General features: G+C 42.8%; 1 protein-coding gene across 8 annotated transcripts in view; it reads right to left on the minus strand.

Annotated features, from left to right (window-relative positions):
- LOC137320893 (multiple C2 and transmembrane domain-containing protein 1-like) overlaps nucleotides 1-24,184 on the minus strand; it is a 603,286-nt gene that overhangs the window by 339,855 nt on the left and 239,247 nt on the right. For all 8 annotated transcript variants that reach the window (XM_067982848.1, XM_067982849.1, XM_067982856.1 and 5 more), the window contains 2 exons: nucleotides 15,124-15,266; nucleotides 688-767 (listed from right to left, as the gene is read on the minus strand). In XM_067982848.1, the coding sequence (XP_067838949.1) occupies nucleotides 688-767; nucleotides 15,124-15,266 (223 nt within the window). The remainder of the gene's footprint in view (nucleotides 1-687; nucleotides 768-15,123; nucleotides 15,267-24,184) is intronic.

Raw genomic sequence — 24,184 nt, forward strand, 5'->3', positions numbered from 1 at the left:
GTAGATTTGGCCTATACTCTCTGGAGTTTAGAAGAATGAGAGGTGATCTCATTGAAACATATAAAATCTAAGAGGGCTTGACAGGGTAGATGCTGAGAGGATGTTTCCCCTGGCTGGAGAGTCTAGATCTAGGAGGCATAGTCTCAGGGTAAGGGGTTGGACATTTAAGACTCAGATGAGGAGGAATTTCTTCACTCAGATGGTTGTGAATATTTGGAATTCTCTACCCCAGAGGGCTGTGGATGTTCAGTTGTTGAATATATTCAAGACTGAGATCGATAGATTTTTGGACTCTAGGGGAATCAAGGGAAATGGGGATCGGACCGGAAAGTGGAGTTGAGGTCAAAGATCAGCGATGATCGTATTGAATGGCGGAGCAGGATCGAGGGGCCGTATGGCCTTCTCCTGTTCCTATTTCTTATGTTCTTATTCCCTTGCCTCTTAGATCAGCTGGCACACCAACCTGGATTGTATGATTTGGTTTCAACTTCCCAAATACCCAGAACTTTCTGCTTCTGAATCTAAGATTTCCTAAAATCAAATATCCAACCCTAGCAGGGGATGATCTGTTTGAATGAATTGTATCCATTTCATTTTCTCCCCCATCCAGAATGATGATTACACACTTAAACAAATTACTATATAAATAAAATGATGATGGTATAAATTAACTTTAATATACGTTACCTCTTTAATTCCAACTTAGTTAGATCCAGATAGGTTGAACCCATGAAGTCATCTTGCAACCCAAAGTCATAGTCATACACCTAGAGGAAAGAAACCTTAGTTAAAATCTCATGTAAAAATTGACAACATGGCTATAAGAAACATAAAACTTAATTCTGCCCTTTATCAAAGCTACCTTTACCTCAAAAAAAGTCTTATTTTCAGGTTTTGTGTAATATTTTACAAAAGCAATTACAAATGAGAAGAAAGCATTTTAATATTTTACAGCAACATCTGTCACAGTGCCAAAACATGTTACACTAAATAATGTTTATAGGAGAGAAGTGAGACATGAAGAAGGAAGGAACTATGATACACCCTACAAATCAAACTAAGCAGATCAGCTACATATGAATGAGGGCATTTCCAGGCAGAGGAACTAATCTCTTGATATTGAGAACCAGTATGCAGATTCTGGGCCAACCCAAGAGGCTCTTGGGTTGGCCCACTGTCCAAACTATTTGTACCCAGAATCTGCATACTGGAAGCTTCATCAATGTGCAGAGTGCAGAAGCAGATCCAGTAGTCTGCTCAGAGGAGATCCATTCTTTTCATTCAGATGATCCTCATCTGGAAACCCTCAAGGAAACTAGGGATGTGTTACTGCTTGCTAGCATTTCCCAGATCCCAAGAGCAAATAAAAATATACAGAAACTGGGAAAACTCATGAATTTTAAAATCAGAGTTGGTAAACATAGGAAATAGGAGCAGAAGTAGGCCATAAGACCTCTCAAACCTGCTCCGCTGTTCAATAAGATTATGGCTGATCTTTGACCTCAACTCCACTTTCCTGCCTGATCCCCATATCCCTTGATTCCCCTAGAGTCCAAAAATCTATCTATATCAGCCTTGAATATATTCAACGGCTCAGCATCCACAGTCCTTTGGGGTAGAGTTTTCCAAAGACTCACAACCCTCTGTGTGAAGAAGTTCCTCCTCATCTCAGACTTAAATGGGCGACCCCTTATCCTGAAACTATGCCCCCTAGACTCTTCAGCCAGGGGAAACAATCTCTCAGCATCTATCCTGACAAGCCACCTCAGAATCTTATATGTTTCAATTAGATCAACTCTCATTCCTCTAAACTCCCGAGAGTATAGGCCCATTCTACTCAATCTTTCCTCATTGAACAACACTCCCATCCCAGGAATCAATCTAGTGAACCTTAGTTGCACTGAAATGTAATGTATTATTGCTTTATGACGTGGTGCATCAAGGAAGCAACAAGAGGTAGTGGTCATCTTGACCTGCTATTTGTAAAGGATCCAGAGAATGTACAGAAAATGGAAGCCAGTGCATCCGTGAGTGGGACTGCCCTCGCTTGGTTCCAAGACTATCCAGTCATAGCCAGAGAATCTCCTGCAATGACTTCTCATCCCGCCCTTGCACCGTTACCTCTGGAGTCCCCCCAATGATCTATCCTTGGCCCCCTTCTATTTCTCATCTACATGCTGCCCCTCGGCGATATCATCTGAAAACACAACATCAGGTACCACACGTATGCTGACGACACCCAGCTCTACCTCACCACCACCTTTCTCGACCTCTCAAATGCCCCTGTGTTGTCAGACTGCTTGTCTGACACCCAGTCCTGGAAGAGCAGAAATCTCCTCCAATTAAATATTGGGAAGACTCCAGCCACAGTCTTTGGCCCCTGCCACAAACTCTGATCCCTTGCCATCGATTTCATTCTCCTACTAGGCCTCTCTGTCTCAGGCTGAACCAGATTGTTCACAACCTTGGCATCACATTTGACCCTGAGCTGAGCTTCTGACCACATGTCCTCTCCAAGATCGCCAACTTCCATCTCCGTAATATCACCCGTCTCTGCCCCTGCCTCAGCACATCTGCTACTGAAACCCTCATTCATGCTTTTGTTATAGAGTCATAGAGTTATACAGCATGGATAGAGGCCCTTCGGCCCATCGTGTCCGCGCCGGCCATCAAGCCCTGTCTACTCTAATCCCATATTCCAGCATTTGGTCCGTAGCCTTGTATGCTATGGCATTTCAAGTGCTCATCCAAATGCTTCTTGAATGTTGTGAGGGTTCCTGCCTCCACAACCCTTTCAGGCAGTGAGTTCCAGACTCCAACCACCCTCTGGGTGAAAAAGTTCTTTCTCAAATCCCCTCTAAACCTCCTGCCTTTTACCTTGAATCTATGTCCCCTTGTTATAGAACCCTCAACGAAGGGAAAAAGCTCCTTAGTATCCATCCTATCTGTGCCCCTCATAATTTTGTACACCTCAATCATGTCCCCCCTCAGCCTCCTCTGCTCCAAGGAAAACAAACCCAATCTTCCCAGTCTCTCTTCATAGCTGAAGCGCTCCAGCCCTGGTAACATCCTGGTGAATCTCCTCTGCACCCTCTCCAAAGCGATCACATCCTTCCTGTAGTGTGGCGACCAGAACTGCACACAGTACTCCAGCTGTGGCCTAACCAGTGTTTTATACAGCTCCATCATAACCTCCTTGCTCTTATATTCTATGCCTCGGCTAATAAAGGCAATTATTCCATATGCCTTCTTTACCACCTTATCTACCTGTTCCACCGCCTTCAGGGATCTGTGAACTTGCACACCAAGATCCCTCTGACCCTCTGTCTTGCCTAGGGTCCTCCCATTCATTGTGTATTCCCTTGCCTTGTTAGTCCCTCCAAAGTGCATCACCTCGCACTTTTCCGGGTTAAATTCCATTTGCCACTGTTCTGCCCATCTGACCAACCCATCTATATCGTCCTGCAGACTGAGGCTATCCTCCTCGCTATTTACCACCCTACCAATTTTTGTATCATCAGCGAACTTACTGATCATACCTTTTACATTCATATCCAAGTCGTTAATGTAGACCACAAACAGCAAGGGACCCAGCACCGATCCCTGTGGTACCCCACTGGCCACAGGCTTCCAGTCACAAAAACAACCTTCGACCATCACCCTCTGCCTTCTGCCACTAAGCCAGTTTTGTATCCAAAGTGCCAAGGCACCCTGGATTCCATGGGCTCGTACCTTCTTGACCAGTCTCCTGTGGGGGACTTTATCGAAGGCCTTACTGAAATCCATGTATACCACATCCACTGCGTTACCCTCATCCACACGCCTAGTCACCCCCTCAAAAAATTCAATCAAATTAGTCAGACATGATCTTCCCTTGACAAAGCCATGTTGACTATCCCTGATTAATCCTTGCTTCTCCAAGTGGAGACTAATTTTATCCTTCAGAATTTTTTCCAATAATTTTCCTACCACTGATGTTAGGCTCACTGACCTGTAGTTCCTCGGTTTTTCCCTACTCCCCTTCTTGAATAATGGTACTACATTAGCGGTTCTCCAGTCCTCTGGCACATCCCCTGTGGCCAGAGAGGTTCTGAATATATGTGTTAGAGCCCCCGCAATCTCCTCCTTTGCCTCACACAGTAGCCTGGGATACATTTCGTCCGGGCCTGGGGATTTATCCATTTTTAGGCCTGCTAAAACCGCCAATACCTCCTCCCGCTCGATGTTAATATGTTCGAGTATATCACAGTCCCCCTGCCGTATTTCTATGTCTACATCGTCCTTCTCCATAGTGAAAACAGATGCAAAAAATTCATTTAGAACCCCTCCTACATCTGCCGGCTCCACACACAGATTGCCATTTTTGTCCCTAATGGGCCCTATTTTTTCCCTAGTTATCCTCTTACCCTTAATATACTTATAAAACATCTTAGGATTTTCCTTTATTTTGCTCGCCAGTGTTATTTCATGGCCCCTCCTTGATCTCCTAATTTCCTTTGTTAAGTATCCCCCTGCACTTTTTGTACTTCTCTTGGGCTTCCTCCGTCTTTAGCCTTTTGTATCTGCCAAAAGCCCTCCTTTTTTTCCTAATCCATTCTCGTATATCCCCTGACATCCAAGGTTCCCTGGAGTTCTTGGAACCACCCTTGACCTTTACGGGAACATGTTGCCATTGTATGGTCTCAATCTCCCTTCTGAAAGACTCCCATTGCTCCGATGCGGATTTTCCTACAAGCAGCTGATCCCAGTCCATTTTGGCCAGATCCTGCCTTATCCTATTAAAATCGGCCTTCCCCCAATTTAGAACCTTTATTTCCGGCCCCTCCCTGTCCTTTTCCATGACCACCTTAAATCTCACCGAATTATGGTCACTGTCACCAAAGTGCTCACCTACTAGCACTTCTTCCACTTGGCCGGCCACATTCCCTAGAATTAGGTCCAGTACCGCCCCCTCTCTTGTAGGACTTTCTACATGCTGGCTCAAAAAGCTCTCCTGGTTGCACGTTAAGAATTTTGTACCCTCTAAGCCTTTTACACTCTGAGTATCCCAGTTAACATTGGGGAAGTTGAAATCCCCCACTATTATTACCCTATTATTTGCACAGTTTTCTGAGATTTGCCTACATATCTGTTCCTCTATCTCCAGACTCGACTATGATAATGCTTTCCTGGCCAGCCTCATAAACTTTAGCTCATCCAAAACTCTACTGCCCATATCCTAACTCACACTAAGTCCCATTCACCTTTGTGAACCTTTGTTGTGCTGCCTCTAAGGCAAGTATATCCTTCCTTAGGTAAGGAGACCAAAACGGTACACAGTACTCCAGGTGAGGTCTCACCAAAACCCTGTACAATTGTAGCAAGACTTCCTGACTCTTGTACTCCAACCCCCTTGCAATAAAGGCCAATGTACAATTTGCCTTCCTAATTGCTTGCTGTACCTGCATGTTAACATTCTATGTTTTGTGGACAAGGACACCAAAATCGCTCTGAACACCAACATTTAATAGTTTCTCACCATTTAAAAAAATTCTGTTTTTCTATTCTTCCCACCAAAGTAAATATCCTCACATTACCCCACAATATACTCCATCTGCCACCTTCTTGCCCACTCACTTAATCTGTCTATATCCCTTTGCAGACTCTTTGGGCCCGATATTAGGAGCACGGCGGGTTGGCAGCGGGGGGTCAACTGAAATCGGGGTGCTCCGCACGCAATCGCAGCTTGATTGAAGGTACTTACCTGTGCTTCCGGGTTTCTTGCTGGAAAGCTGCGCAGCAGGTGGACTGCGCATGCGCAGCATAGGCTGTCAGCTGGAGGAGCCCTAGTTAAATGGGCAGTCCTCCACTGACGCATGCTGCGAGCGGGAGGAAGTGGCCTGCCTCTGCCACCAAGAAGGCCTGGCTCGAGGTGGCAGAGGAGGTCACCTGCACCACCAACATATCGCCCACCTGCATACAGTGCAAGAGGCACTTCAATGACCTAAGTAGGTCAGCCAAAGTGAGTACACTTACTCATTCCCCTACACTCCATCTGCCACATCACCGCCCCCATCCCGCATCTCCTTCTGCACTGCCAAAACTACTCTATCACATCACTCCTCACACCCACTCAAAGCTCATCCTCATCTTACCTGCACTTACTCACCTCGCCGGTACTCATCCCGCCACTACCACTCAACCCAATCCTCATACAATCTCATGGCTCTATCTCATACTCACCCTCTCATGCATCTCTTTCACAGTCAGCCTCACTCAACCTGCCACTACCTGTGCTGCAGCCACAGGGCATGTATCACATATGTGCAGTAGGAAGCGTAAGGCAAACGTGTCGTGAGCATGAAGGGGATGCACAAGGGTGTTTGAGGGTTTGTCATGGTTTTTACTTATATTTGATTTCTGGTCAACTCACATTACATATTATATTGTCACCACTACTGCCACATCTTTGCGAATCTTGTCTGGTTTGTGCAATAATGCCCTTTCCTGAGGATCACTATGAAGACCCACAACTGATGCTACCCATTGTGTCACTGCAGAGTGGGTGTAGGTGTATTTGCAGGGCTCTTTTGTGCAGACAACTGAGAGACGTCGGCGATGTCCCCGGTGGCACCTTGGAAGGATGCGAAGGAGAAGTTGTTGAGGGCAGTGGTGACTTTGACAGCGACAGGTAAGAAGATGGTGCTCAGGCAAGCCGGGAGTAGCTCGGCATGAAGGAGGCTGCAGATGTACACGACTACATGTCGAGTGACTCTGAGCCTCCGTGTGCACTGCTGCTCAGAGAGGTCTAGGAAGCTGAGCCTCGGTCTGTAGACCCTGTGGCGAGGGTAGTGCCTTCTGCAATGCATCTCTCTCTGCGGTAGCCCTCCCTCCTGCTGTGCAGGTGGATGTGTCACAGCACTGTGTTGTGGAGCTCCACGTGTCAGAGGTGGATGGCGTGGCCGGCAAGGCTGGTGATGCTGTTCGTCCTCCGAGGAGGTCATGACTGCAGCTACGGCGGCCCCCATCCGGAAGATGTACATCTGAGGGGGTCCGCAAGGTAGGTACATGTGTCTGGACACCGTGGTAAGTGTGCAAGCTTGTGAATTTTATTGTTAGGAGGAGAGTGGTGGAGGCCAAACTTTGTCCAAAGTGACAGAGTGGCCTCCTGCAATGAGTGAGGGTCTCCCCCCCGACCTGTCAAATGGACCTTTGCAGCTGCCACAGGCTGATGGCTGCAACACGTCCATTTCAACTGGGAGTGTTTCCCCCAGTACGGGAAACAGTCCCAGTTGATCTGAAAATCCCAGCCCTCCTAAAATATCAGGTCAATCAGGTCTGTAAACAACCTGAAGTACCTGGTTAATTACTTCACTGGCATCCCGCCGGCTTTAATTGCCGGCGGGAGTCCCACATGCGGGGGCTGCACGTGCAAGTCAGCGCGTCACTGGGGAACCCGGAAGTGGGCAGGTTGGAGCCGGGCTCCGGACCCGCTCTGGGAATCCCCAATTTTCGCAGCCCCCCCCACCAAGAACGCACCCGCTCGGGGGTGCAAAAATCGAGCCCTTTGTGTCTTCCTCACAGCTTACTTTCCCATCTAGCTCTGTATCGTCAGCAAACGTGGATACATTACACTCGGTCCCTTCATCTAAGTCATTAATATAGATTATAATAGCTGAGGCCCTAGCACTGATCCTTGCGACACCCCACTAGTTACAGCCTGCCAACCTTAGAATGACCTGTTTATTCCTACTGTCTGTTTTCTGTCCGTTAACTAATCCTTTATCCATGCTAATATATTACCCCCAACCCCATGAGCCCTTACCTTGCGTAACAACCTCTTATGTGGCACTTTATTGAATGCCTTTTGAAAATCCAAATATACTCCATCCACTGGTTCCCCTTTATTTACCCTTCCAGTTACATCCTCAAAAAACTCTAATAGATTTGTCATACACGATTTCCCTTTCATAAAACCATGTTGATTCTGCCTAATCATATTGTGATTTTCTAAGTGCCCCGTTACTGCATCCTTAATAATAGATTCCAGCATTTTCCAGTCTACTGATAGCAGGCTAACTGGCGTGTAGTTCCCTGTTTTCTTTCTTCCTCCTTTCTTAAATAGTGGGGTTACATTTGCTACCTTCCAATCCACTGGGACCATCAGGTCCAGGGGATTTGTCAGCTTTTCTCCAGTACTTTTTCTTTACTAATATTAATTACTTTAAGTTCTTCACTCTTCTTAGCCCCTTGGTTCCCCACTATTTCTGGTATGTTTTTTGTGCTTCTACTGTGAAGAGAGATACAAAATATTTGTTTAACTTCTTTGCCATTTCCTTATTCCCCATTATGATTTCTCCTGTCTCAGCTTCTAAGGTACACACGTTTACTTTCACTACTCTCTTCCTTTTTACATACTTGTAGAAGCTCTTACAATCTGTTTTTATATTTCTTGCTAGTTTACTCTCATTCTATTTTCTCCCTCTTTATCAATTTTTTAGTTATCCTTTGCTGGTTTCTAAAACTCTCCCAATCCTCAGGCTTACTACTCTTCTTGGCAACATTATAAGCCTCTTTTTGTAATTTAATTCTATCCTTAACTTCTTTAGTTAGCCACGGATGGGTCACTTCTCCCCTGCAGTTTTTATTTCTCAATTGAATGTATGTTCATTGAGAATTATGAAATATTTCTTTAAATGCCTGCCAATGTTTATCTGCTGTCATATCTTTTAATCTAATTTCTCAATCTACCATAGCTAACTCGCCCCTCATACCTATGTAATTGGCTTTATTTAAGTTTAAGACTCTAGTTTCTGACTTAAGTGCTTCACTCTCGAACTCAAAGTGAAATTCTATCATATTATGATCACTCTTCCCCAGCAGATCCCTTATTATGAGATTACTAATTAACCCTGTCTCATTACACAAGACAAGGTGTAAAATAGCCTGTTCCCTGGTTGGTTCCACAATGTATTGTTCTAGGAAACTGTCTCGAATCCATGCTGACTACTGTTATCTAAGTTATTGTTATACAGATAATCCTCAAATTTATTCCTGATAGTCAGTTCCATGGAATAGAATGGGTCTGAGTTGTAGTTGCCTGAGTCTTTTTTGATTCACATCTTGAATATGGGCAGCATATTAGCCTATCTGCAATCTACTGGTGCCTCCCTAGTGCCCAGTGACTCCCTGCTAATGATTGGCAATGATTGCCTCACAAATCCCTTCCACAGGGCAGGGCGGGAGGTGGACAGAGTTGGCAGGATCCCTAATTAATCTTTTAAAAAAAATATTAGAGATGGTGAACTCTTTGTACCAAGAGTACAGCTCCCAGAGTTCCCCGTCTGTAATTAATTAAAATTAAACTCTTTATTTTAATTAGAAATCCACCACACAGAGTTGGTCCACAGGCTCTTAGTAACATACGAAACCATTAGGCCTATAAACAAAGCTGTTAGTTACTCACCAGCTGTAGTTGAGGGTGTAACTGATTTGGAATTCTCAGGGAGCTCCTTCTGCCCAACAGTCAGAGATTTAAATTAAAGTGGATTCTACACCTTTTGACACCTAATCACGACTCTCTTGCCTGATCTAATTGGTGATTGGCCAGTTCTCTGTCCATCATTGTGTCTTCAGCCAATGCCAGTGTGTTTGGTTTCTCATTGGCTGTATAAAAGATACCGTCTGACCAGGGATTAACCGATCTACAGCTGAGGATCTGAGTATTCATAATACATTTCCAGTTCTGCTCTGAGGGAGGGAATAATGTGGATTATACCCAGCGACAATGCTTAAGAAGTATAGATCAAGAGTTTGTTGAGACAGCAACTCAGTTAATTAGCCTATAGTTCAGGTTGGAATTTTAGTTCAAGGGTTCTCATGGTGGTGAGAGAGGAGAGAAAACTGGCAGAAGGAGGGGAGAGAATGGGAGAAAAGTGTTCTTTTGAGCATCCAAGGGGTCTAATTGGATTAGATCATCTTGTACAATAAAACTCATAAATGGCTCAAATCAAATTTAAAGGACATTCACAGCTCATAAAGTTCAGAAACTCTTAACAGATTTATATGCTTTGACATTGATAGCTAAAGGCATAGCTTTTTCTACTTTAATTACCTTGGAGCTTTTATTGATATAATATAATTTCCAGGGTGATAACTGAAGTAAAAAGATAATAAATGATATAATCAACAGGATGATTTAGGTATGACTGTAATGGAGAAGTGGCCCACCACAGACCACAAATTATATTGATAAAGATCTGGTCAAGTACTTTTATGTTGCACAATTGTTCTTAGAAATTTTTAAAGTTTAAATTTAAAAAAAATGTTCTTACATTTCCTTTCTGTGTCTTTTTTCTCTCTTAATCCAATCTTTCTTTCTCTCTCTCTATTTCTCTTTCTGTACCAGACTTGACTCTAATTCATCCTATTTCCTTCTCCGTTGTTCCTGGTTCTTTCGCAATCCTTAAATCTCATTGGTTAAGGAGATATATTGTTGGTCCCATCGCTCATCAATGTCCCAGATGCCGCGTTGCTATTGCTCTGCCGTTATCATCTTGCACTTCCAGCAACATGAAGGGCAGAACATTTTCAAGCTGAAGTGTGAGGGAAAAAGTCTAACTAATTGGGCAAGCCGCGAGATGCCCTGCTCCTCAAAACTCTCGGCCGATATTTGAAGATGAATAAATGTCCAATAAAACTAACCCTCAAGCCATCATTTCCTGCAACTGCTGAGTTATTAAAACTATCAAAGGAGCTTAATGGCAATGTCAGACTGCCTTTTTTTTTGTCACCAATCACATTCTAGAGTTTCCTGCCTTGTAAGGGATAGCTTGGAATGGGAAGATTGCCCATTGGGAGGCTCTAAATAAACTAATCCATTCTCAGGCTGGAAGAGTGAGCAATTTTTGAGAAACTGCAGATTTGAACTTCTTAAAAGCGATAAATCAAGTGTAGCTTACTGAATGTTTGTGCCTGTGTGAATCTGCATATTGGAGGGTGCGAGCGGTATATTGTTTGAAAATTCTGTTTATAACTCACAAAATGCACCTGAAAAAATCATGCTGAAAGTTACAGTGCTGATATTTTGCTGCCAACACAACCCACTTTTGTACGTACTATTCACATTAATTTGCTAAGCGTTTCCCATGCCAATATTCTCCTATCTTCTTTTCTCCTCTCCTGAAGGTGTTGATTCCTCACTGGGATTCAGTTCCACAAGTACTGGGCATTAACTGGTACTTTACCCAAGTGGCCACTATTCATGTGGGTACTTTTACAGTGCATGTCTTCAGGCCATTTGCCCGCAGGGGGCACTACAGCCAAGCCCAATCGCTAGATGATGATCAGCAGCCAGAATCCCAGTCATTTTTTGTTTCCAGAGAACTGAGGTCAATTGTAGTGCCCCTACCGCTGTGACAGTGATCAGCTAACTCGGTGCATGCTAGGGATTGAACCTATGGCTCAGCTGTTCATTGGATAAACTTGCTGAACAACCACGTGAGCACCAAGTATTCTTAACAACGAAGGGAGGCGATTGGGAAGGTGGGCAAACAGGAAGGGGGGCAACTGGGAGCATAACGGCAATTTGGTCAGGAGGGTAGTGGTGGTCGGGAGGGGAGGGTAGGCAATCAGGAAGGGTAAAGGCAAGGATTGTGGAGGGCAGAGGCCAAGATCGGGGAGGGCAGAGGCCAGGATCGCGGGGCAACTGGCGTCTGGGATTGGGGAGGAGGGCGGAGGTAGCCACGATAGCCCGTGTGCATTCCTGCTCCTCCCGGCTCCACATTCAGGTAAGTATATTTTAAAATCTTAATGTTGTTGGTTGTGGCCTTCAATTGTTCCTTTAGGGACCGCCTGTTGGGCCACACCTGATTTTCCTGAACTCGCGGCAAACCAATCTTCCAGAGGTGCTTCAAACAGGCGTTATTTGCATATGTAAAGGGATTAACACCTGTTTCAGGGGTGGGTTTGGATGCCGATTTTTTTTTGCCTATACCAATATGGCGGGCAGCGTAATTCCAGCTCAAAATGAGCATGCGCCTTCTGTCCACCATATTGGAGTCTATGATGCCGTTTCGCAACCAGAAAACAGGTCTGCATGGTCAAATTCTAGGCTCTTGTGTTTTCTGTGTGTTTTAATTCTCTTGCATGTGCTGAAAAGCTGCAATGCAGACTTTGAGAAAAAAAGATTTTTTTTTTTCTATGACATATTGGTTTCTTTTAGTATATATGAGGTTAAATGTCAGGTTCACTCATAGAAAATGCCCCAGCTTGACTTGATACCTAAAGCTCCAGTGTATAGACATTACGGACAGGGATTTCCGCTTTTGCACTTGCCAGCCTGTGATTTTCCCTCCATTCATTTCAATGGACAAGAAATTTGAGATCTGGCAAGCACACAGTTGGAAAACCCTGGCCAATATCTGGTCAGGTATCCAAGACAAGGGCCAAACATTCAATTCAATTCAAATACAAGTAACTTGTGGCATTTATTTAAATATGTGTTTTTGAGTTTAAGACACACATATTTAAATTTCCTTTTCCCAGTGAAATTTTGAAAAGTATTTCTCAGCCTGTCTTGTTCAAATTTAGTCATCCATTTAAAGCCATCAGAGAGAGACAGATAGGCCAGAGATACTCTGTTGATGATCAGCAATTATCCGCTTCATTTTACACCCATTTTGAACCAGCGTAATTGAGGAAATGTAGCTGGGGGGAGGGGGGTGTGGATCCAATATAATAAGCTGAGATGCATTTGGGTGCAGGGATGGATAAACTGGTGTAAAAGAGCGAGGAAATTCACATGTAGTGTAATTACGTGCGTAACACACTTGCGCCCGAGTTTCCTCAATCTTTTACGCTTGGTATTTGCTTTATACCCCGATTACACGTGTCGCTGAGCTCAAATACACAGGAAAATGCAGCCCCTAGAGTAAAAGCTCTAAAATGTAACACAGACTTTGTGGGAAAATACCTGTCCATGCACGCTACATGTATAACAGTGTTAAAACAATAGGGAGCCTGATAAGCATCATATGATGAGAGGAGTTTGGGTACCAGTGACTGCAGTAATGGTGGTGATGGTACCTGTGCTCCTCTTCACATAGGAAAGAGTTACTAAGAGATTAGTGAGCTGGTCCAAGGTCTGATACAACCATTTGAAAATGGGTTGGGAAACTGCCAACTTCAACCATTTTCATTATGTTTACTCAAAAATGTATTTAGAAATAGTATGAAAATGATGCAGAGTCTTGTATTTATTAAATCTTCCTCCTCTTTACCAATTTAACTAAATCATTAAAGCTAATAGGAGAAAGTAAATGAAGCATTTAATGAAATCTCCCCAAAAGTTGACACTTTAACGGTCAACAGAAGTAAAGAGATCAGAGGCTTCAGTGTGAATGAGTTTAATACATACAGTACTATGAAAGAATAAAACATTTGCTATAATAAAATATTTATTATAGTTATTATAGCCAGCAGGTGGCGGTCACACCCCAAAGATACTCCCATTCACAATTCCACTGTGTCCTTTTGTTTTTAGTTATTTTACTCACTTTTTGCTTTTCTAATGCCTTTCATCACCTGACTGAGACGATCTTTGTATTTTGACCAGCTTTTTCACCTCTTTCAGATTTGAAAATTTTGTTCACTGGCTATTAGACCCATTAGCTGCTTCTTTGTAAAAGTAGCTAGCAAATCTGAACACTTATAGAACTTGGATTTATATCGTACTTTATTACATTCTCAAGATGTTCCAAAGCACTTTATAGCCAATAGATTATTTTTGAATTGCAGATTTTGTTATATAGGCAAATATAATGGTTAATTTGTACACAGTAAGGTTTCATAAACAGCAAATGAGTGAATGGTCAGATAAACAATTTTTTTGCTGGTGTTTGTTGAGGGAGGAATGTTGCCCATAACACTGGGAAATCTCCTTGCTCTTCTTTAAATGTGTATTAGGATCTTTTGCCTCCACCTCAGCAGGTGGATGGGGTCTTGGTTGAACGTCCCATTTGAAGGATAGCACCTCTGACAATGCAGCACTCACTCAGTACTACCCTGAAGTGTCAGCATAGATTATTTGCTCAATTGCTGGAATGGGGCTTGACTCGGCAACTTTCTGACTCAAAGGCAGGAGTGTTACCAACTGAGCCAAGCTGACAGTCAAAGACTCATTTTCTGAGATTGTGCTACCTGTGGGGAGCCTCATCTGCTGGATGCGCTTATTGGGAAATCGCTGAACACATGTCTGTGATTTCCTGATATGATCAACTGCTGGCTGAGGCTCTTTGCTGATAGTGCAAACTCAAAAAATTACGCCATAATCTATACCTGTTGTTCTCCTCGTCCCCTATGTTTTGTTCAGCCCTGTATGGGGGCTTTCCCTACACCTGTACGATGGGTATCCACCCAAATCATTACTGTGTTTTTCTGTTTTCACATACTGATGGTGCTGCTGTGAATTTCCAGCGTTTTCTAGTATTATTTCAGATTCCAGTACAGTATTTGCAGTTTTTCTTTCAATCTACTTTGAAATGTCCTGCCAAATCACTTCACTGAGAATTCTCCTGCACAATATAATTAACACCGAATATTCATACACTGTGTGGCTGTAAGGTCTGCCTTGGTGTGCCATCTAGTTAGTTCAAGATTTTTCAGTCAATAGACAAAACAATTTGTACAATTCATAAGGTCTCAAGATCACAGAGATCCATCCTTGATTTTTGTTGCCTATGTTTGTTTGAAATACAGGAAAAATTAAGTGGGGAAAAGTGTCATCTACAGGAAAAGCCTTATAATTCATGTGGGTTCATGGCATATTAAACATTAGAAAGTGAATGAGATTCTGTGGGGGTGAAATCGGTTTTCAGCGATAGCGTAAAACTTCAATGGAAAAGAAACTAGGGTTTGGTGTAAAACTGGCTGCTGATTCACTATTACCAATTTTGCGCTGCCACCAAAGTCGAATTTCACCCCGTCACTTTACCTTGCACTCATTTACTGCTGACATCAGTGGAAAAGAAAATTGGGCGGGGTGTAAAATAGGCTGCTGATTCGCTATCGCCCAAGACCAACTTAACCCCTTGATGTTTTCTAACTCGTAACCGCAGAGCATAGGTTGTTTAGAGTTTTACCTACTTTTATGTACAAAGGTTCTGCAATGTTTTCTATCGGAAGAGAGGTTTCTTCATTCCAGATTGGATTGAGGTTCTTGTGAATTATTTTACTTCTGAAAACTTCTTTCCCTGCTATTTTGAACTTCACATATGGATCACTCGTTCCTGAAATAGTGTTGGAGAAAATTCAGTGTAAAAATATTACTTTCTTATTAGAAGATAAACATCTACAATTAATTCACTGTTAATATTGCTATGAATAATCAATACACTTTATTAAAAGCTTGATTTTTAATTTTTCTTTGCCATGAAAGACACAATTTTACTGAGTTGGCAGAAAGAAACATATTGCCACAGGGCAAGCACAGTTAAAGGGATCAAACTGTTGTGGAATAAAGCTTTGTGTGATAACTCAGCCCCTTCAGAAATACTACATGTATGATGATTTTTGCAAAGATTAATCAAGTGTTACAATCATTGCAAATAATTTTTCAGACTTTTTGAGAAATATCTTTTTTGCAAGCAACCTGCGGTGGTGCCTTTAAGGAACACTGGTTAATCCACTCAACACCTGGTGCCAAAGCGGCAAACGCTCCACCCACTGGTACCTAAAAATTACATTGGGGTCCTATATACGCCATAGCACCCAATTTGCAAACTGTAATGCCAGAACAGGCAGGCGCCTGGGCTGCCCTTCTCAGGGCCCTACACAAAATGGCGGCAGGCGGATCAGGCAGTAAAGTGTGTTCTGCAATTTTGAGGCTGCTCCCACTCTGTTAAAATCACCCCACTGTGTGGGGAAGTAATGAAGCTGTGTCCTACCATTCTGTAGGCTCACAATGCAGCAAATAATAGAATATCTATTGTAGCACAGTCTATTCCTCAACAACCAGCACAGTGGAAGTTTAAGCACAATCTCTTCCAGAAATTCAACTTGTCTGTCTGGTGTTTTTAAATAGTATGAAGACAAGAATGATGGGCCTAATTGTCCCACTGGCTGGGGGCTTTGTTTTAAGTAATGGGTTATCAGAAATTTAATGTAAATCTTTCAAGTTGTTCCAAAGTACATCTATTATGTTACACTAATATATCTGCCACTATTTGATACCTTGAATAACCAATTAATTCAAACCATTTCATGTCAGCACATCATGTGATAGTGGGTTGCCCTTCATGCCATTCATAGAATGCACCCACATCTAGTGCCAACCTAGCAGAATTATGCAAATTTTCAGAATACCATAAAAAGAGAAATATATCTTCGACAGTCTGCACTTTGTAGAAAGAGAAGAGACTTCATCAAAGTCCTTCAATGAATTTTCAGTATAAAACACTCTATAATTGTAATCTTAGGCTAGAGAATTTTATTAATTCAATGTGCAATGTAAAGTTCTCTGGCCTGACATTACAGTTTTTATAAATTCCTCAGTAACCACCTTAATGCATCCTGCTTGTACAGCACTAATTAAGGATTACTGTAATTATCAGTAAAACACCGATACAATTACTGTATGTTACAACTCAAATTTAATTTCACCACAAGGTGGCATATCACTCCTTGGAAATATTATATACACGTCACCATAAACAGAGTTGTAACCAGATATAAAGAGTTGGGAGATGGGTTTGATAATGTAGCGATTATGGTACTGGACTAGCAGTATGAAGAGATAAAAATACTGTTGTAGAAAGGTCAAAGGACATCATAAAGTTGAATGAGAAAACCAGAAAAAAGAATAAGGGTTGAGGTTCCAAAAAATGGAATTAGGCTTGAGTGGTATGTATGGAAATACACAAAGCACTTTATTCGGCATCAGGACCATGGTGTTTTTAAACTTATGGTTGCTTGCCAGTTTCATTTTAACTAGCCGATTATGGCGTTAACATAGTGGTAATGGCCTCAAAATGGGGTTGATAGACGTACCTCCCAGTTAACGTTCACACTCCCGCTGCCGCCATTTTTAAAGGAGCCTTCCCGTGGTGGCTGGAGTGTCCGTTTGTTTCAGGTAGTGGGCCTCCTTACTATGCGAATCCGGGTCCTATGATGTAGTTAGGACCCTGATTGCAATTTTAAGGGACACATGGGCAAAGTGTGCACCACAATGGTCTGCCCATGTGTCCGGGTCTTGAGCAACCTAACCAGCAGTCCTTAAAGGGACTGCTCTGCAGTGGTCCCAATTTTTTATTTACCAACTTCTACTTGGCTGCCGGCCTGGGCTCACCCCCTCCTCCACCTGTCCCCTCCAGGATCCATTTGAGCCGCCTGATATTATGCCGGCCTGAAGTTGGCAAGCTGTAACGGGATGTCCATTCAGGACATGCAGCTCACTGATGGCATGGAAATGAGGCTGGGGCCTTGAAATAGTTCGGGTCTCCTCCCAGCTTAAATCTACCCCGTGGTATCTAAGATACATCTTGCCAGTGTCTTACTAGAGCGAGTTTATCATTTGTTTCTTGTAGACAGGTGTATAATTCATCCTGCAGCTATCTTCACAGGCATTTTAATGCTGTTCTTGATCGGTCTCCCAAGGGATAGATTTGAGTGATATGAGAAGGGAACTAGTCCAAGTATTCAGACAGCTTGTCTAAGATTAGGAAAGCAAGCCTGATTGCAAATGCCAGAGAAAAGTGGGAGTCAAACATGAGTCTCCTAGCTGGGAGTTTAACACTCTGGCTTTTTAATTAGTATACTATTCTCACAAGTGATTTAACACATTCTATTAGCATTTGTATTAGTTCCAGCTCTGCCTCATGGAAAATGTAAACCGCTAGAAATAATTCCTACTGGGTTCACCATTTTGTACTATAAAAAATTTCCCATAATGCAATATTCACAATGATATTATGAAAATTTTAACATAATATAAAAGCTACTTGCTCAACACTTTTCCCATATGTATCAAAACAAAAAAAAGCTTGCTCTTATAGAGCACCATATCATGTTGCTCAGAAACATCTCAAAGCTTCACATACAATGAATTATTTTGAAGTGCAGTGATTGTTATGAAGACTTAGCAGGATTCCACAATCTGGTGGTATTAGTTGAGGAAGCACTGTTAGCCAGGAAACCAGAAGAATCCACTACTCGTCTTCAAATAGTGCCATGGGATCTTTAAACATCTACCTGAATCATCAGAATAGGTAGGTGGAGCCTCAGTTTTACCTCTCATATGAAGAAATGGCACTTCCAACAATGCAGCAGTCCTTCAGTACTGCACTGAAATGCTGGTCTAGATTATCTGCTCAACTCCTGAAGTGGGATTGAACCCACAACTTCCCATCTCAGAAGGAAGAGTGCTACCAAGCTGATATTTACAAAGAAAGTCTGTATAAAAATCTAGAATTCGATATAAAAGTATCTGTAGCTATAACTTAGCAGCTGATAGTAGAAAAGTTGTCCATGAATCAATATATAACCAGGTGCACCATTTTTATATAATTTGCCTAAAATTCTGTCACAAGCAGTATCATTTCCTGGGAGATTATTTCCATTCGTGTTAATTTATTCAAGTTTAAGCTTGCCATATGTGATTTTTAAAAAGGGTAAGAATACTCCATTGAGAAGTGCCAGGCAATGACCATCTCAAACAAGAGTCTAACCACCTCCCCATGACATTCAACGGCATTAACATCATCGAATCCCCCACCATCAACATCCTGGGGGTCACCATTGATCAGAAACTTAACTGGACCAGCCACATAAATACTGTGACTACAAGAGCAGGTCAGAGGCTGGGTATTCTGTGGTAAGTGACTCACCTCCTGACTCCCCAAAGCCTTTCCACCATCTACAAGGTACAAGTCAGGAGTGTGATGGAATACTCTCCACTTGCCTGGATGAGTGCAGCTCCAACAACATTCAAGAAGCTCGACACCATCCAGGATAAAGCAGCCCGCTTGATTGGCACCCCATCCACCACCCTAAACATTCACTCCCTTCACCACCGGTGCACAGTGGCTGCAGTGTGTACCATCCACAGTAGGCACTGCAGCAACTCGCCAAGGCTTCTTCGACAGCACATCCCAAACCCGCAACCTCTACCACCTAGAAGGACAAGGGCAGCAAGCACATGGGAACAACACCACCTGCACGTTCCCCTTCAAGTCACACACCATCCCGACTTGGAAATATATCGCCGTTCCTTCATCGTCGTTGGGTCAAAATCCTGGAACTCCCTACCTAACAGCACTGTGGGAGAACCTTCACCACATGGACTGCAGCGGTTCAAGAAGGCAGCTCACCACCACCTTCTCAAGGGCAATTAGGGATGGGCAATAAATGCTGGCCTTGCCAGCGATGCCCACATCCCATGAACAAATAAAAAAAAGTCCTCTAGAACACCATTTCTTAATGATCCATTAGAATCTTTAAAAAAAGTACTTTTCCAGTATGTCAGTATATTGCTGTTCATGGAAGCCATGTAGGAATGACACATACAACATACCATTAGATGTCATTGCAATATGTATTTCGAAATTTTGATGTTTTAGGTTTATTCTATAATTTCTCTAATTTTCATGTGTTGATTTTTTAAAAAATGTTCCCTTGTCTCTAAAGGTACTGATTCATGGGTGACAGGTCCACAAATGTTGACTGCCCTTTGGCATAACAAGAGGGAAGAAACACTGAAATTAATAAAAATTAAATGCTGGCTGCAGGGGCAGCTTGACATGGGGCATACGAAACATAATGGGCAAAATCTCGCTGGAAAAATAATGGCATGTTAACGACGCACACCGTTATTAATGCGCAAGTTGGCAGCAGGTTCAGGGGATTAAGAGATACGCCGTGAGTTCGGAATCTCCAGAACTTGCTGGTCGATTTACGCCTTTCGCTTCGCATAAATTGCATCTCACCCTTAGCCTCCAGGTTACTTTTAAGAACTTGCACATTAATTGCCCATTAAACTCGCTGCAGAAAGTTAGGATTGGCAATTAATAGCGTAAGTACCCTTTTAACGACGTGATAATTGTTAATGCAATGCCAACCAATCTCTCAGGCCCAGAAAGGGAACAATTTATTCTATTCAGTCTCGTTCCTTCATGTAGTAAATTCTTAAGAGATTTTAAAAATTTCAAATTTTTAATTTTTAATCTTTTTTCTTACAGCATGAAGGCGGCAGTATAAGTTCACTCTGCAGGTAATGGAGGCCATCAAACCAACCAATAAATGATACCTCAGAATGTGTGATATACCCATTTTCAATTCTAACTACGTATGAACAAATTCATTGTTCTGAAGGTTTATTTTAAAGGTGCAGACCCTAAATTCCTGGGTCCACGATGTGTCAGCAGAAGTGTGGCGGGTTAGGTCTTCCACCTCCTAATACCCAAGCATGCTGACCACACTGGAAATCCCAGGATCACCTACTTTACATAATGCTGGGCAGGACAAAGGTGTGATTCCTGCCAGCACTCGGCCAGGCATTCCGGAGGGGGAGGGAGAGGAGGCAGCACATTCTAAAAGGGGCACCGCAAAGGCATAACTTTGTCATTTAAAGGGATGAATCAATTTAAGCTGCAAGAGGAGGGAAAAGGTGAGCATCGAATTTTTCAGAGGCTGATATTGAAGTTTTGCTGTCAGAAAACAGAGAAATCTGGACGGTTGACTGCGCCAAAAGGGGTGCGTTTTGGGCATTTGGTTGTCGGAGGAGGCTCCAAAATGCAGCAAAGGCTGTTTACTCCAGGGAAGGGGGTGCAAGGGTCACCCTCCAAAAAAGCGTGGATTGTAGCTCTTATAAAGGGGGCTGAAAATACATCATTTTTCAAAATCAACAGGGGTTGGTCCAGACCAAGTCCCAGATATGAACAGCCAGGTGGATTTTATTTCTACCAGCCAGCAAGCAGGAATGCCTCATCTTGCTGAGAATACCGGCCCTGACAGTGTGTTCACAAGTCAGGGCCAAAGCTCCAAGCCAAATAACGCCCCATGGAAATGTCAGCGAATAGCAGGTCCTGGGTTGAAGACTTCAAGTTGGCTTTTAAAAAAAAAATCAACAATCCCCACCCCTCCCAGGATCTTTAGATCGAATTGGGACTTTTTAGCCACCAATGGAGATCAAGGCCTAACAAGTAGCTGTGAGTTCTGCAACCAAGCCTTATTTTCCTGCCCCTTCCAATGGCGCTAGACCCTGCTGGGGCAGGTCTGCATCAGGGAGTGCTATTAAAAATACCTGGGATCAGATAATATGCTGCTCCTGTCTAATACCATTGAGGGGAGACAAAATCTGCCCTATAGGCTCTTTAGGCAAATTTACTGGATCTGAAATCTGTCCATAGTTTTTAACACAACACCATCTTTCTGATTATCCACAATATTTCTTCTCAACTTATCTCTAAAGGATCTATCTGGCAATTACTTAAAAGCTTCATTTGCTCTGAGGGTAACTTTAATAATAGTCTTATTTAGATTTACAAGCTTTGACTGAAAAAAATTGTAGAGGTGGATAGGGACGGAAAGTCAGTTAAAATGCTTCCTGCTGCGGGCCCTGAATTCAAATCCAGCAAAAATGGGGATGGAGCAGAGTTTTCTTTCTTTTGAGCTGTCCTCTAATCTCAGTGGCTTCAAGGCCATAGCAAATGCTCCGAAACTCAGCAACGACCACTACAAATTGCAGAATCCAGTCCAGAGAGGAAACACAAATAGAAAACACCACACTGATGCAGTCGGGCCTGCTACATCTAACATGAAACCTAAGAGTGTTTCACATTTTCTGTAAAAAATGCTCCATTCTCCAGCACGTTCATCAATCAGCTTAATGAGCACAATATATATGCATCAACTAATACATGAAAAGAAAAACGATTCAGTATCTGTCAGAGTACTGAACCACAGTTGTACCCACAGCTTGTTTGGTCTAAAATTTCAGCTGGTGCAAAGTCTGGTGTTCATAATAACCCCACAATTTGGAAATAGAGCAACCACACCAGAACCAACATCCTGAAGGAACAATAAAAAGATAGTCAGTCATTTATCAGCTCAGCCAGAGTCCAATTAATGCCAAGAAATGCAGTACATTACAGCCCTTAATTTCCATAATCAATCATATTAAGCCTAAAGAACGTGCTCTTAGATAACAAGGTCCTGAACTACATTGTTCAACCAGAGACGAGTGGAAGGTAAACAAATCTGTATCCTTTCTGGTCAAGTCCAGCAGAGACAAAGTTGATCCAATTGAACTTATCTAACTTAGATAGTGAGGGAGTTAATAGCTTTAGATAATAATTTTAGAATGGAGTGAGTGAACATGAGATTCACGTTTAATCAAATGCTTATCTTTGTATATGAAACTAGTTGATCTGTGGTGTTGCACAAAGGGAGTCAAGACCAAGTGTAGTCTTCAGGTGAAGCAGGGTTAGAGGATGGAGGATAATTGGGCATGGGCACCCAAATATGTTTCCGTTTCTCTCTTAAAGTCATATATTCTGTCCTTATTTTTATATATTTCCATTATAAAATCCAATGTCCACATGTAATTTTGTCATCCTGTAATTACACCCTCCTTCCATTGGTGGCACTGCAGCAGTCCCATGAGGGAGGTTGCAATTAATGTGCCAAGTTTTACATGGGTATTTTCCATTCTAAATGTAGGCACAGAAATTTTGAATTGAACAAGTGCACACAGACATAAGGGCCTAGGGATTCCATTTATGACTTTTAATATTAAACGAGCATGGACTTTTAAGTTAGATCTGTTGAGGGAATGGAGAGCAAATGTAGGTCAGTGATGGGCGAAGGGGACTGGTCGCAGGCAACAGAGTTTTGGATGATCTTCACAGGACAGCACTCCATAGGGTAGGTAGGAGGATGCAGAAGGAGAGAATTGGAGTAGTCAAGTCTAGATGTACCAAAAAGTAGATAAGAGTTTCACTGGTTGCCGGGGTATGGTAAGGGTGGAGACAGGCAATGTTTTGGAGGTAGAAAATAAGTGGTCTTGCTGGTGAATAGGATGTGGGATTTGAACCAGGAATATTAAATTGTAAGAACTGCCTCCATATATGAAAAATGTTTGTGTCCTTCATTGTCAATTATGTTCTGCAGATCTTATGTATGACTGTCAGTACATTATGCCCTAGCACTCAGTTGGGACCAGGCTTTGAGTTGATGCAGATATGCCTGCGCTCACTATGTGTACCTTGCCAACAAGGGTAGATGGAGGGATCATCTAGGGGTCCAAATTTGGATTGGGGCCTGGATTCCTGAAAATGGTTGGGGGGTGAGGGAGAATTTTTTTTCAGGTATTACAAGTGGCCCCGACACATGGGAATGCTGGGGGTAGTCTCTTCCCTTTCCTGAGTGGGAAGCTTGACACCCCTCCCCACCCCCCTGGCCTGACATGCTTCAACCAGGATTTTTTGTCTTTTCATTACCCCAAATGCGCCCCCCTCACAGGCCCGCTATTTGTAACCTCTCCTTACGATCCGTGAATATTGTCAGGGTCAATGATGGAAGCTGTGGGCAGGATGTGCCAGTCCCTATGGACTTTCTAGGCCACGCGTTGCACCTTTCATACTCCAAAATACCTGAACCATTAGAACACTTTTTCCCCCATCCCCATACAGAGGCTGACTATGTCTCCTTGAAGTCTTTTACAGTCTTCATCATTACTTGCCAAATCTCCTACTTTTGTGTCATCAGTAAATTTTGAGATTGTGCTCCTTAAGGTCCAATCCAAATCATTTATATTTACAGTGACTTCCTTCATCCCCTTTGGACCAGTCTCAAAATACAGCCATACTAGGCCTCAACATGTAAATGGATGGAAGGCTGTCACCGAGATTCAAACTGTTGTCAACTCTCTCCCGTCTTTTGTGGAAACACCTGAAATTCAAGAATTGATTGACTAATGTGCAAAATAGACCAGCCACAGCATCTCCTTCTTAACCTAACAGAGACCCTCCAGCCATGGATCTCCGATGAAACATGCAAGTAACCTAGTGATAAGTATCACAAGGGAACAGTGCAAAAGCTATTCCTCCATCCCCTCTGTAACACTCATAAGCAATCATCAAAAAGCAAGTATTGCCAGCATCTCTAATGCCATCTACTTCTTTCAGCATCCCCAAACAGGCTTTTAAAACAC

This window comes from Heptranchias perlo, chromosome 4 (genome assembly GCF_035084215.1).
Source record: "Heptranchias perlo isolate sHepPer1 chromosome 4, sHepPer1.hap1, whole genome shotgun sequence".
Classification (NCBI taxonomy): domain Eukaryota; kingdom Metazoa; phylum Chordata; class Chondrichthyes; order Hexanchiformes; family Hexanchidae; genus Heptranchias; species Heptranchias perlo.